Genomic DNA, 15583 nt, shown 5'->3' on the forward strand with positions numbered 1-15583 from the left:
GACAATTGACTTCACAGGAGCCGCCCGACGATTGACTAAGATTATGTAAATGAAGTCTACAAGTGAAACGTTGTCTAATGTGACATAGTCTTTAGGTAACTTTCTGAGGGTCACACAGCAAGTCGGTCTTAAGGCCATGTCGCATTACACATATTTTCCCAGCAATTTTCAGTCACCGACTTCCTTTACCTAATCTTAGTGAGTCAGAGGCCGTCATAACACGCTTCTGTGACCGTCATGTCATGTAGTTTGACATACCCAGCAATGCAGTCTAACTGGTCCGCAACCCGTCACAAGAAAATCAAACATTTTGTCCTCAGTCTGTTTGTGCGAGAGTGGAAGACGAGTATTGATCGGCGAAATTCGCCCAAGTGTTTTTGTCACAAATATGCCGAGTTTTGCATCTGTCTTGACGTTGGTCCAACCTAAAATATAAGCTTCATGTTGTATCAAGAAGAGGGGTTATAATTGAAGGAGGGCAGCTCAAAAAAAAACAGCCCAGACACAGGGACTACAATTCCCATCAGTCAGCTCAAATGCTCTAGGACCCAAAGCAGCAGGTACGTACAGCGTTTTCCTCTCAATTAATTTGGGGGAACTTCTTCATTTCTTTGTAGGATTAAAGCTTTTCTCTCAGAGTACTTCATTTTGTCTTATCTCAGGTGTTATTAAAGACCCCCCCCCCCCCCCGCCCCGTTTATTCATACCCAGGCTATGCTGGGTACTTTGGCCAGGGGTTTAATTAAATGAAACCTCACTTTAAAAGTTTAAAAGACCAATAAAGAAAGAAGGCCCAAAGGTTAAAAAAACAGAAAAAAGCATTAGGTTTATTTTCAAGAAATAGAAAATTGTGAATTTTGCTTTAAAAAAATAAAATACAACAGCTTCTATATACAAGCAGACATGAATGTGACACCAAATACTGTAGTTGGAACTGAAATACACTCAGATGTATCCAATAATGTCGTTACATATGATGGGCTGCCTGCTGCCAGTCTTCATGAGTGCTGTGAACTGATAAAAGTCACTTCCCATTTCATGGAGTCCTGTGTGGGACTGGTGAAAGTATGACGACCTCAGCTGAAAGCCGATTGGGCAGGAGAAGCGTTTTGTACCTCCTGGCCTGTTGACATGTCCGTTATCTGTCTGTTTGCCCCGTATGTCTGCCAATCGGGACATTCCAGTCAGTTTACGTCGCACATTAAGCAACAGATCTTTCGCCAGGCGTCGGCTAGGGTTTGGCTTCAGTTCTGTTGACTCGGGACAATCTGGCAAGTCCATCCAGTTTTCAATTAAGTCCGCAAAGCTGTTGTCCCCCAGGACTAAAGGCTGCCGGTTGCGACCTCTTGTAAGTAAAGAGGTAGTCCAGTCCTCGGGATCGCTTGCCTCAAAAGAGGTCCAACGTTCAATACAAGCATCTGAAGTAGATTTTGGCCTTATTCTACCACTTGGTGCCCGGTTGGTGCGTAAACAAGCCCCTGAGGAAACTCGGATGTTCCGGCTCCTCCTGAGCACCACAACGTCGTCTTGCCAAGAGGCTTCAGAATAACCAGAGTCAAACTCCAAGCTCTTTTCGCTGTTGGGTGAGTCCTTAGTCAGGCGCTCATTCTCTTCCTCCTGCGTTGTGGCCAAGCAGCAAGCCGAATCGTAAGTGCTGGATTCAGACGTGTCCGAGGTGCGGAGTCGGGTGAGTCGTTCTCTCTGCAGAACCCTCTGTTGGCAGCCCCTCGTGGATACGGACACGGCGCTCGGTTTGGCTGATGCCCGGCAGCCCCCTCTCATCTGCTTCAGATCCTGAAGGGTCTTCATCATGCACTGCATCTGCTCCCGCAGGCAGTCCCTGGACTCTCGCACACAGAGCTGGAATGAAAAGGAACATACAATTGTGAGGCTCCCATTTAAAGAATGGTAAGATACAGTAATTAGAACACTGTTTGAATATGGCTAAAATACAGTAAGACCATCCTTAGATAGATAGATAGATAGATAGATAGATAGATAGATAGATAGATAGATAGATAGATAGATAGATAGATAGATAGATAGATAGATAGATAGATAGATATTTGTAACAATAGGGAAATTTAGCTTTTTACAGAAGCTCAATAATAAATAAGTAAATAATGCATTGTGTAATAAAACACTAAGATCGGCTTGTCTTTGTTCCCTTAGAATAATCTGATTGGTCAGTTTGGCTTTGGTGTGATTGGTCAGTTTGGCTTTACTGATGTTATCGAAAGAGAAAGTCCGAGTGAGAGACACACAAGGAGTAGTAAAGACGCAGGAGGCACGCTGAGAGTCACCTTCAAACTGTGACGTTCAAAGACAGGAAGCAAAGAAGAGGACAGAAAACAAGCAAGGCACCTCAAAGTGACAAAGAGTCTGAGAAGCTGGCTTTACAGGAACGCAATACAGAGATGTGGCGCCGAGCAAGAGAGGTGCAGACTCACGGTGCTGAAGTTACGCGTAGGATGAGAAATATCAAATATTTTTAAATACATTCTATTACTTGTCTTCAATAGGTCACATGGCTAGCATTATTATATTATGACAAACAACAAACCCCTCTCAAATATACACTAGAATGACTAAAATGAATAATAAGAAAACCTCTGACTTGAGGCATTATGTAGGCATATTACTGTTATTATAAAGGAGCCCCCACTGCATTTTTTGACACATTTCTGAATAATTGGTTGGCTCTCAGTGTTGGTGTGTCAGAGAGAGCATGTGCAGCATTGTTCATTATGGCACTCAGCTTTGTTTTATTTCTCAGCTCTCCTACTACCTCCAGCAGGTCCAGAGTGCTTCCCATAACTGAGTCTGCCCTTTTCATTAGCTTGTTAATTCAGTGGGCCTCGCTTGAAGTGATGTTACCAGCCCAGCACATCACAATGGCCATCACAGAGTTGTACAGTAGAAGATGTGAAGGATGTCACCACTCACATTAAAAGAACGCAGAATCCTAAGGAAAGAGAGTCTGCTCTGCCCTTTCTTCTGTAGTTCCTCTGTGTTCTGAGACCAGTCCAATCTATCATTGATGTGGACTCCAAGGTACTTGTAGGAGTGGACCACCTCTAATCTACTCCTTGAACAGCGACCGGACATAAAGACTGTTTGGTGTGGTGAAAGTCAATAAGCAGTTTCTTGGTTTGGATGATGTTGAGATGCAGACCATTCTTTCTGCACCAAGAAGCAAAGTTCTCCACCTGACTCCTCTTCTCTTTCCCATCCCTTTTATTGATGCACCCCATAAGTGCAGAATTGGCCACACATTTCTTCAAGCGACATGGCGTGGTGTTCTATTTCAAGTCTGAGGTGTTGAGAGTGAAGAGTAAAGCAGACAGAACTGTTCCTTGTGGTGCTCCAGTGTTGCATCCATCCACATCAGAGACACAGACCTTGACTCTCACAAACTGCAATGTGCCCAACAGATAGACCATTATCCAGGACACCATTGGCTCATTCACCTGCATATCTCTGAGCTGACCCCCTTGATGGGGATGAATGGATGGTATTGGAGGTGCTGGAGAAATCGCAAGACATTATCATCACAGTGCTGCTAACTTTGTCCCACTTTGTGGAGCAGACAGATGCTTGCATCTTCCCCTCCAGATAGATAGATAGATAGATAGATAGATAGATAGATAGATAGATAGATAGATAGATAGATAGATAGATAGATAGATATTTTAGTATAATAGGCAGGATCAGAGAGATAGATATTTTAGTATAGTAGGCAGGATTAGTCATGAGATGAAGAGGCAATTGCCGTTTTTTGGAACTGGAGCAGTGCAGGATGTTTTCCACAGCAGCAGAACTTTTTGCTGCATTAATGACCGACTGAAAAGGTGACAGAAGACACCACAACGTTGGCCAGCACAGTCTTTAAGAACTCGAGGACTCCCTCCATCTGGTTCCACAGCTCTTCCTGTGTGTATCCTCCTCAGTTGTCTCCTCACTTGATCTTCACTTAGGGACAGCCCATAGTGACGGTCAGAGGTGGACATGTCACCGGCCATTCTGGTTAAAGTGGTATAACTGTTGACGTGGTAGGGATGGTGTGGGGTGGCGAGGGGTTTACTGATCAATGGAAGAAGGTGGCAATGGGAGGGAAAAATCACTTGAATAAAGAATGGCTTTGCAAAATACCAACAGGAAAATGTAGGCCAGCGTGCAATTCACAGGGTTGGCAGTTAAACACTCCGAGGAGAGTAGCACCGTTATGGAAAACATAATTAAATATAGACGCACGCCTAGATCGGGTGAACTGAAGAAATAAAGAATTAAATAAATACAAGTAGCTCTGCACTCGCACAACACATCTGTCAGAGCCCAACGGAAACGGCAGCCTTGAATTGAAGGTCAGGTTTCCCTTTCCTCCTCCTCCTCCTCCTCCTTTGCTTTTCCTTTGAGGCCTTTCTTCGTTAATATATATCATTTTTTTTTTATTATTAAAATGAAAACTGCTTCATAGAAATTGTAAACAGGCCAGTCGGAGCCTGCCGAGTAGTTTACATGACTAAGGCTCGTTTCACAAGGCAGCGAAACGTTTAAACAGTTACAGAATACTAACGTTAGCCTTACTGTTCTGAAGCAAACAGACATTCTTACTACTTTTAAATCGTACAACCCTATATACTTTTTACAAAAAAAGAAGTAATAAAACAGCTTTTTATCTGCCCTTACTGGTCTCTTTTTATCCTTAGCCAGACTAAAAGAAACCTCTGAATAAGACGCCTCTCCTGTTTTCCCAGGGCAGGCACAGACTTGTGGCAGGGAGTTACGCTGCCTTGTACTTTCGATGTCATTTCACAAAGTATTCTCGGCCTCTGGGAAAAAAATAAAATCTCTTCCAAGTTAACTGAAAGGCTGCCCAGTTGTACAAACTCCGATTAGAGGGCTGGGCTCAGCACACCTTGTAACGTCTCCTGAGGTTTGAACCCGTGCATTGCACTCGTCCAGTGCTGCTTCTCTGTAACACATGGCACTGATTTAAGAATGTGGCACAACCCGCCTCTTGACGTGTAGCGATATTTAAGTTCCATCACAGAGGCCATGTTGCTCCACTCCAGTCCAGGTTCCACGTCTAGCATACCTTTTAACATGTCTCACAATTTCTGCCCAGTACTCAGAGGCAACAGTACACTCATCTGGTCCTAGTTCTGCATGAACGCCTATCCCTGAAGACATGACGTGGTCCAGAAAAGATCTCAGAACAATTCCAGATATGTAAGCGCAGTGCAATGATGCTCCCTTCCGTTTTCAGTTCTAGGTCCAGCAGGCTTAGTAATGTCTCCTAAATTATTATAAACCACAGTCTAAGGTTCCAAATTGCAACCCCATTTCTAGGTCCAGCACACCTAACAAAGCCTCCTGATGTTTATGCCTAGCGTCAGACACTACCATGCACCAGGCATGTCCCTGGTAAAAAAAGGTTTGGTCCAAAACACCAGAAAATGTCACACCCAGTCCCAGAAAGAAACCCAACCTGGTGAAACAATTTGGTCTAACAAGCCTCGTAATGTCCTCTGTTATTTATCTGCCATAATTACTCCTACTGTAGCTCTAGGCCCAATGTGCCTCATAGTGCCTCCCAGTATTTAAAACACTCTCTCCAGGATTTAAAACTGTAATCCCAGCCTAGCTTCAACACACCTCTTGATATCTGACCCCAGTACCAGAGGGTACGTTGCACCTGTCTGGTCTCAGCTTCTAAACATCACGCATTCGTGATTAAAAAAGACTTGGACCGACATGCCCACAATGGCTTCTGATGCTGAAGCCAAGTCCCACATGCTACACTGCAACCACCCATCTCAGGATTTTTATGAGATATACTGTATCTCCATTGAAGGCATTTGGTGCAGCAGGCCTTATAAGGACTTTTAATGCCCCAAATGCTACGCAGCAATCATCTAGTCTCAGTTCCGTACAAGATGGACCTCAATGATCTGTTCTAACACACCTGATAACATCTCCTGATACTTAAACCCAGTCGCAGACCTTATATTACCACCATCCATTCTCAGTTCCATACAAGATGTACCTCAATGATTTGATCCAACACACCTGATAATATCTCCTGACACTTAACTCCAGTCACAGACCATATATTGCTAACATCCAGTCTCAGTTCCATTCAAGAACTACCTCAATGATTTGGTCCAACACACTCAATAACATCTCCTGGTGTTTAAACCCAGTCACAGACCTTATATTGCTACCATCCATTCCCAGTTCCATTCAAGATTCAAGATTCTTCCTCAGGGATTTGGTCCAACACACCTGATAACGTCTCCTGACACTTAAATCTAGTCACAGACACTATCTTGCTGCCATCCAGTCCCAATTCCATAGAAGATCTACCTCAATAATTTGATCCAACACACCCAATAACATCTCCTGATACTTAAACCCATTTGCAGACCCTATCTTGCTAACATCCAATCCCAGTTCAATAGAAGATTTACCTGAATGATGTGTTCCAGCACACCTGGTAACATCCCCTGATGTTTAAATCCAGTCACAGACCCTATATTGCTACCTCCAGTCCCAGTTCCATACAAGATCGACCTGAATGATTTGGTCTAATACTCACTATAAGATCTGCTGATACTTAAACCCTGTTGAAAACCCTATATTGCTGCCATCCAGTCACAGTTACATTCAAGATCTACCTCTGGGATTTGGTCCAACACACCTGATAATGTCTCCTGACACTTAAATCCAGTCACAGACACTATCTTGCTGCCATCCAGTCCCATTTCCATAGAAGATCTACCTGAATGATGTGTTCCAGCACACCTGATAACATCTCCTGATGTTTCAACCCAGTCATAGACACTATGTTGCTGCCATCCAGTCTCAGTTCCATAGAAGATCTACCTCTGGGATTTGGTCCAACACACCTGATAGCATCTTCTGATATTTAAACTCACTGGTAGACACTATTCTGCTACCGCCCAGTCCCAGTTCTAGGCCACACAAGCTCCATAATGCCTCAGGATATATAAGGTCTAGTTCAAGATGCCAGACTGTACCCATCCAGTTCCAGTTCTATACAAGACCTACTTCACATTAAATATCTTGAGCTAAAGCAAACCCATAGCATCTCCTGATATTCAAAACCCAGTGCAAGACACCATATTGCTACTGTCTGGTCCTAATTCTGGCCAAATGTGACTCATGATGTCTTCTAATATACCCAGTCCAATTTCACATGCCAACCTGCTTCCAACCTATCCCTTTTTATAGGTCTAGCATGGCATGAGAGCAAAGTCCCCAGGGCATAAATGTACGTGTCCATTTCTTGGATTAACCCAACTTGGTCCAATGCCTCAATGCATGCCACTGTCTCCTAACGTCCAAGCTCCCTCCCAAATGCTGTATTGCCCCATCCAGTCCCAACTGCACACAAGATAGATCACGTATGAAGGATTTGGTTCATCATACTTCATAAAATCTTTTAACATCTAACAAGTACTCCAAGCGGCTGAGACGCAAACCTCTGGTCCCGGTTCATGGTCTACCACGCCTCACATTGTCTCCTTAAGGTTTAAAAGCCCCATCCCGGACTCTGCCAATCACCCTTCACATATTCAGCCATAAACTACAAGTTGGTATCTGTTGCTGACAGACAGAAGTGATTGCAATCATCCGGTGACTTTTAGGGTGTAACGTCGGGAAGGTTCCTCCAGGATCCACCTGGGCAGCACAACCCAATCAATTCAAACTTGCAGGAAACCATGAAGACCACTTCCTTGGTGGTGAGTCACGGGGTTGCGTGAGGAGAGAGGCAGTATCTGTGCCGCTTAAGCCAGCCATAGTGATTCATGAAGCTGCAGGTTGTTTTTATAGTTCAGAATTTGGCAGCTTCTGGCCATAAGACACGATCACGTGAGCAGGCTGCCGTTTGAAATCTTGTGGCAGAGCCTGGCGTACTGCTGTTTTGGGGGGGGTTGGCAGCCACTGGGTATCGCTTATCACTTTTTTTTTTTAAACAATTGTCAGAGGAGTAGAAGTTGTTGATTTCGTTTTTTTTTTTTTTCCCCACATTTCCCAGAATGCTGTCATCCCGAGGAATTTCCTTTTGGTTAATGACACATGTGTGTTTTAAATTGTGCTTTCAGTGACTAACTAATAGAGGGGGGGGGGGGGGGGGGGGGGGAATAGGAAAAAAAAAAAAGAAAGCCCTGGAAATGCAAATTAGAAAAGAACATCTGGTGCGGGTTTGAAAAAATAATCAACTTCACGTTTATTCTGTGGGTCTGCATTTGCTAAAATCGATAATTGTTCCTCCATCTATTGAGTTAAAAGCGTTAAGAGCCTGGTATGCTATATGTACAGTATGTATGTGTGTGTGTGTGTGTTTTTCCAAAAATTCTTCCATCTTGACCACAAAGCATAAATTAGGCCCGTCTGTCAAAAAATATTATAAATTGGCAGCTAAAAGCCAGCAGCATGACAAACTGAGGGTGGACAGTACAGCGAGACCTAAGCATGCATGAAGTCTGGAAAGCTCACTAAATCACTGTGGCACATGAGTGTTTACCCATGAGAAGGGGTGAGTGGGGGGGGGGCATGGAGAATATTTGAACGTGAGCTGGACGGCACTGTTATAACAGCTGAAACAAATACAACAATTTGGCTCCGAAAGGTGGTCCCTCTGAGACGGGGAAGGGGGGAGAGAAGTGACGGGCCGACGCTGATCTCTTACACCTTTAGTGGTGGCCTGAAGGTAATCTAAGCAAAGACCTGGAAGAATTCAAAAATGACAGTACATCTTCTTCACCCAGTTGTGTTTCTTATGCTTTGCGTAGAACGGCTGAAGAAATGCTGGAGAAACATTTCCTGAGGAAGCCGTTAACACCGTACTCAGTAAATTCTGTGGAGATGACAGCTTAATGTTGCTGGCAACCGAAGAACAAGCTATAAAGCTTTAGAGAGATCCTACACCCGAGTAAATACTCTTTTATATAGCGACTTCCAGACCGCGTCTAACTGCAGGGAATCTTCACCCTGATTGGAGCAGCCAATCACAACGCTGAATCCACAGACCAAAAACGTGTAAGCTGACCTACTGTGAGGACAACCTAAAGAAACCCAAAAATGAGAGTGTTGTAGACGTTAAACAATTTGGAGTATTCCCTAACCGCACTGTAAGACTTTTTCCCTTGTAATTTTCATCTCCTCCATTGCTGTAGTTTAATGAAAAGGACAGATGTTGTCCGTATCCGTTTATGTTCATTAGATGCTACTTTGTTTGCTGTGTGTTTTACCAGATCTGCATTTCTCTGTGCCAATTCTGTATTTCGTAATTAGGATCATCCATTCTTGCCTTTGTCCTCAGAATCTGCCACGGCGCTCTGTGCCTGCACCCAGTGTTATACAAAAACCCGTTGTCATCTCTAATTGTAAGACATTCTGTTGAACGTCAGCCCGCTGTCTGTGTTTGGTAGCACAGACTGTCTGCTCACAGTGGAGAAGCTAAGCTTCCAAACCCACCTTTCCGATGACAGGAAGACAAAATCAGTGGCATTACACACACAACAAAGGAACCCGCCCTGCATGGCACACCCGTTGAGAGCCGTGTCATGGTGGCCAGCTTAGAGTCGCCATTTAAATGCACACGCATGCCCTTGGCACAATGAACAGGAAAAATGGCCACAGGCACAGGGAGAACATGCAGACTTCATGGGGATTCAAATACCCGAGTGCTCATAATGGTATGCGGCGTTACAAATGGTGTTGTTTCTTCAGAGTTTTGTTACAGTGTTTGGTATTTGTATTCCTATTTTGCTGTTTCTCAGCCCTACTTCACAATTTTGTGTTTTCTGTATTTATATTTTATGTTGCGCTTAATGTTTGATTGTTTATTTGGTCATTTCCTGGGCTTTTTTCCATTGGATCCTATGGAAAAAAAAATGTATTTATTATAAAATATATGTGTTATTATTAATGACTGTCAGCTAAACCCTCTGTGGAACATTTCAGGAACTGATTTTATAATGCAAAGTCTCCCTGCATGGAGTTTGCATGTTCTCCTCGTGTCCATATGTATGTGAGTGTCTGTTTGTGTGTGTGTTTGTGTTCAGCCTGCGCTGTACGGGACCCTGTCCACATGTTGGTCCTATTTTGTGCCTGGTGCTTGCTGGGATAGGCTCCATCTCCCCTGCAACCCTACTCAAGAAATTGTGGGTATGGAAGATGGGTGGATGGATTTAATACTGTAAATATCATGCCAGGACACTGTACAACTGTTGTATAGAAAGTCTCGACTGTTTAATAAGAATGTGAACACTGGCAAGTGAAGTGACTTAATCAGGGTCACACCAGAACTCAGAGGCACAGAGCCAGCGTGCACCACTGATGTTTACAGACCATGAACTTAGTCACTACATCATTGTCACAACGACAATGGACATGACTTCACTCACTCATCTGTTCATTTAATTTAATTATCTACAAGGATAGACACAAAAAAGGATATATATCACACAAGATATACATTCAATATATATTCTATTTTTAAAATATACACAATTTAATACACAATTGTGTAATAGATAGATAGATAGATAATTTAGTATAGTAGGCAGGATTAGATAGATAGATAGATAGATAGATAGATAGATAGATAGATAGATAGATAGATAGATAGATATTAATATTGGTATAGTAGTCAGGATAACAGCTACAATAGATAGATTGATATTAATTTTAGTGTAGTAGGCAGGATAGATAGATAGATAGATAGATAGATAGATAGATAGATAGATAGATAGATAGATAGATAGATAGATAGACAGACTTTAATTTTAGCATAGTAGGCAGGATTAGATAGATAGATAGATAGATAGATATGTACTGTGTGTATCTAAAGTAAATATTTTATACAGTACATAGTTTATAGTATGTACTGTAAAAAGTACACAGATAATGTATACACATATATATTGTATATATAAATACATTCATTTTATTTTTACAATATATACTGTAGACTAATGATTTTGTGTATATACACATAGATAGATTGATTGGTAGATTACTGTATGTTGGCACAATTACTGTATATATAAGATATATGTAAGATATATATATCAATCCATCCATTATCCAACCCGCTATACCCTAACACAGGGTCACAGGGGTCTGCTGGAGCCAATCCCAGCCAACACAGGGCACAAGGCAGGAACAAGCCCCGGACAGGGCACCAGCTCACCGCAGGACACACACACACACACACACACACACACACACACCAAGCACACACTAGGGACAGTTTAGGATCGCCAATCCACCTAACCTGCATGTCTTTGGACTGTGGGAGGAAACCCACGCAGACACGGGGAGAACATGCAAACTCCACGCATGGAGGACCTGGGAAGCGAACCTCAGGTCTCCTTACTGAGAGGTAGCAGCACTACCACTGTGCCACCGTTATATATATACAGGAATGGGAAAACTAGGTTTACAGTTGTTTGTATGGAAATAGACATTCAGGTTATAATAATTATAATAATATTAACTTTATTAGCTCAAAGAACATCACAATGGCACACAGGCACAATCTTGTAAGTTCTCAAATTACCTAAATGATATGCAGTATACATTTTACGTGCTCACAACTGTAAAGCTACTTTTGCCCACTCCTGTATATACTTTCATTTTATTTTTACACTATATACTGTTTACACATAATTACGTGTAAATACACAAAAGTAGATAAAAGGCACTATATAAGATGTACACATGTACCATTTCTATATATATATTTAATGTGCATATCATATATGTGCACACACACCCATATATGTAATGTGCATATTTATATTTAAGAAATGCTGTAGAGAAGGCAAATCACATCTTTGCCTGAACAAGGGGCCTGAGTTGCCTCGAATGTTTGCATATTGTAATCTTTTTAGTTAGCCAATAAAAGGTGTCATTTTGCTTGGATTTTCTCTACATTCATAATGGCTAACACGGTACAACACCCTAGTACTAAGAAATTCTGCTAATTCAAACTCTCCATCCATCCATCCTCTTAACATGCTTATCCAGGGCGAGGTTGTGAGTAACACGAACTGAAACATGTCCAAGGTATCTGAAGGTCCAGTAGCCAGGGCATGTTAGAGCAGTTCACAGCTCCAAGCATTCATCAGAATTCATCAGCTATTCCCTCCAGTAGCCAATACACTGACCTGTCTATCACCCAGACCCTGACTGTTACCAAGTGCCATCTACACTACTTAAGGTCCCATTTAGCTCCTTCCATGATTTCCAATTCTAAAGACCTGATGATATTCAGCCACTAACAGCCTGTGAATAATCCACCCTCAGCCCAAAGGAAATGTGGTCAATTGATGCTTTGTTCCTCAGATGGACGCATTCCAGTAACACCTTCCAACATCTGATGTTTTAAGGATACTGAAAAGGGGCATAGCCAGGCCTGCTTTGTCTAAAATGTTTTAACTTGTGCAGCTGCACTCATTTTCTTACTGTATTTATATGCAGTCCTGATGAGGGCATAACTGTTGCAAAACAAAATGCTCTGTAAGAATCTAAAGTCTTATTCATATCGTTTTGATGAAAAGTATTAAACAAAGCAGTATTGGAACAAATTCATTTATAAAGTAAGGAGACTGATCATATGGAGTTTAAGAAAAATCTGAAAATGGCGTACAGACATTCATCTTCCAACTTTGTAACCATGTAATGCCATGCAGAATTTCTGGAAGAAATTTCAGTAACGATAAATGAAAAGTAGGAGCAGATCATTGAAGGAATGTCTCTTCATCATAGATAGATAGATAGATAGATAGATAGATAGATAGATAGATAGATAGATAGATAGATAGATAGATAGATAGATAGATAGATAATTTAGTATAGTAGGCAGGATTAGATAGATAGATAGATAGATAGATAGATAGATAGATAGATAGATAGATAGATAGATAGATAGATAGATAGATAGATAGATAATTTAGTATAGTAGGCAGGATTAGATAGATAGATAGATAGATAGATAGATAGATAGATAGATAGATAGATAGATAGATAGATAGATAGATAGATAGATACTTTATTAATCCCAGGGGGAAATTCACAATCTAATCTATCTATCTAGATAGATAGATAGATAGATAGATAGATAGATAGATAGATAGATAGATAGATAGATAGATAGATAGATAGATGAAAGGCACTATATAATAAATAAATAAACTGATAAATGAATAACGCATTTTAAATTCTATCTTCCAGTTAAAAAGCAGATTTATTCCATCCATCCATCCATTTTACAACCCGCTGAATCCGAACACAGGGTCACGGGGTCTGCTGGAGCCAATCCCAGCCAACACAGGGCGCAAGGCAGGGAACCCGTCCCGGGCAGGGCGCCAAACCACCGCAGAGATTTATACCATTTCTGCTAAATAAAACAAAATGTTTCTGTCTGTCTGTGTGTTGAATGTAGCGCCTTTCATCCCTCCATTTTGCTCTTGTAAGATGTATAAACTGTGACAAACTCCTTAACGAGCAAATTGCAGTGCTTTGCAGAACTAAGTCACACACCACTGTAATTAAATCAAACTGGAATGTGAAGCAGATGTGCTCCAGCGCTCAAACTCTGCAGAAACCTGAACTGAATACAGTATTTCGATAAAATGTCTTTTTTTTTCTCATTTTTATTAATCGCTACACCATTTGCAGCTCACATCCCCAAACCGATTCGCCCCCGCACCACGCGTCCCTTTCGCACACGACATAGAAGCAGGACAGGACGGGTCAGTTCAGTAACTTATTTTTTAAGTACGGCTCGATTAAATTAAAAAAAAAAAAAGCGTATCTGAAATATTTTAGATTTCAAATGTTTCTGTAAACTTCAAATTGTAAAACTAATGAAAGACAAATATAAAGGCAAGGGCTCTAATTCACACTTACCGCTTATCTGGATGCGAAGTTAAACCGCCCTGAACGCCGTTGATAAGCGTTATTGCTCTGAACTGCTCAGTTTAAACTTGCAATGCATTTATATGGGAGTAACCGAAATCGCACCGCCTCTTTCAATTCAGCAATTCATTTCAAACTCCATAACTGAAATTCGTAATCAATCATCGTCAATTTAAGCATGAAATAATCCACACAGATCTGTTCACCTCAGCTGATAGAAACGTTTCGCTGACAGAAATGTTCAGGATTTCAGCAGAAGGCGCCCCCAATAGGACCTCGAATATCGATCAGGGGTTCAGCTGCTTGGATTGTGTCAGCTGCGCCATCGTGCCGCTCCCGACGCGAGTAACGATACCATCAAACTGTCACCGTGTGCATCAGTGTTCATGCCTAGTGTCCCGTCTGAGACAAATCAAGTGACAGCGCTCCGGTTCTCCATAACCTGTAATGAATTTAATGATAGCGCACTTATCCAGAACGCGTGCAATAAATTGGTTCTTGCCTCGCGCCAAATTCTATCAGGATAAACCAGGGCTCACTTAAATGAAATAAAATAACAAGAAATGTTTAATGAAATGGAGCTTGTGCCAAAAATGTGTTGCATGCCTATATTAAGCAGTTTTAGCCTTTAGCAAACATATAGCTAAAATTGGACTCCCACAATCGGACTGTTCAGTTCTTTCGGTCTGTGATTTGAATGGATATCTTTTAATTCTCTATAATTCAATGTTACTCCGTGTGTAATAAATCGCAGAGCACATCATGCTCAACTTTCTGAACACGATCCAACATTATGCCATAGGATACCGCAATGTACATCTGAAAGCCATCATAAACATTCCTGACAGTTCCCGGTCTAAATTAGGCTGCGCCTATTCAGCACTCGGCATTTCAGTTCCCACAGTGTGTAAGCGCAGCCTGTACATTACTGAACACACTGTAATGAAACTTTCTAGAACTTGCAAAAGTTACACCATTAATATAGAAAATGCTACATTTACATTGAAAATGTACACACTTTATTACAAATAATTTAAATGTACTCACCATATCTGCCCAGTTTGCTGGCAGCCTGAGATATCCAACTTTTTCCTGCACAATATATAAGGTTTAATTTTTTTCAAAGCCAGGCTGAAAGACTGATCTTGGAGATGGTTTCCAGAATTCTGCTAGCTTGCTTTTCTTTTATGACAGGTGGTCTTTAGGACGCATTTAGTAAAACTCGTTGACGACTGTTTAAATAAGCCCCTGTGACTGTGACAGTCACCCACTCTCCTTCTCCACACTCTGGCAGCCCACTTTGGAGCGCAGCTGTGCTTATGACGCGCGCTCTCGGCCCCCGGAGGGACGAGCAGCCAGTAGGAGCCATGCGTCTCGTCTCCAGCCTATGAGAGCGCGCCTGTAACGTGAGTCGACTTTCATTGGCAGACAACGACGGAGCAGCGTGCAGCTCAGAGAAACAAAATCAGGCACCGTGGTGAGAAATCTGTCACGATGCCAAATGGTAGGAGCCCCGGGACTGCTGCGTAATAAGTCGGGCTCCGTGTGCAGAGGGATTTGGCCTAAGAAATCTGTGTAGATAGCCATCTGATCTGGCGAACACTGCATGGGGGTGAGCGCTTTG

The 15583-nt window shown here is 42.1% G+C and overlaps 1 protein-coding gene and 1 long non-coding RNA gene across 2 annotated transcripts; both read right to left on the reverse strand.

Moving 5' to 3' along the window:
• Window positions 1-800: 800 nt before the first annotated feature.
• Window positions 801-15271, reverse strand: inka1a (inka box actin regulator 1a). Its single transcript, XM_051921524.1, has 2 exons — window positions 15007-15271; window positions 801-1860 (listed from the first exon to the last, which is right to left on the reverse strand). The coding sequence occupies exons 1-2, from the start codon at window positions 15007-15009 to the stop codon at window positions 946-948; spliced, it is 918 nt and encodes a 305-aa protein (XP_051777484.1). The 5' UTR covers window positions 15010-15271; the 3' UTR covers window positions 801-945.
• On the reverse strand, window positions 3710-7959 carry LOC127526303 (uncharacterized). The gene is made up of 3 exons (XR_007933930.1): window positions 6785-7959; window positions 6577-6680; window positions 3710-6473 (listed from the first exon to the last, which is right to left on the reverse strand). It is a non-coding gene; the product is annotated as an uncharacterized LOC127526303 (long non-coding RNA).
• Window positions 15272-15583: the final 312 nt, after the last annotated feature.

The sequence above is a fragment of the Erpetoichthys calabaricus genome, chromosome 18, assembly GCF_900747795.2.
Source record: "Erpetoichthys calabaricus chromosome 18, fErpCal1.3, whole genome shotgun sequence".
NCBI classification, from domain to species: Eukaryota; Metazoa; Chordata; class Cladistia; order Polypteriformes; family Polypteridae; genus Erpetoichthys; species Erpetoichthys calabaricus.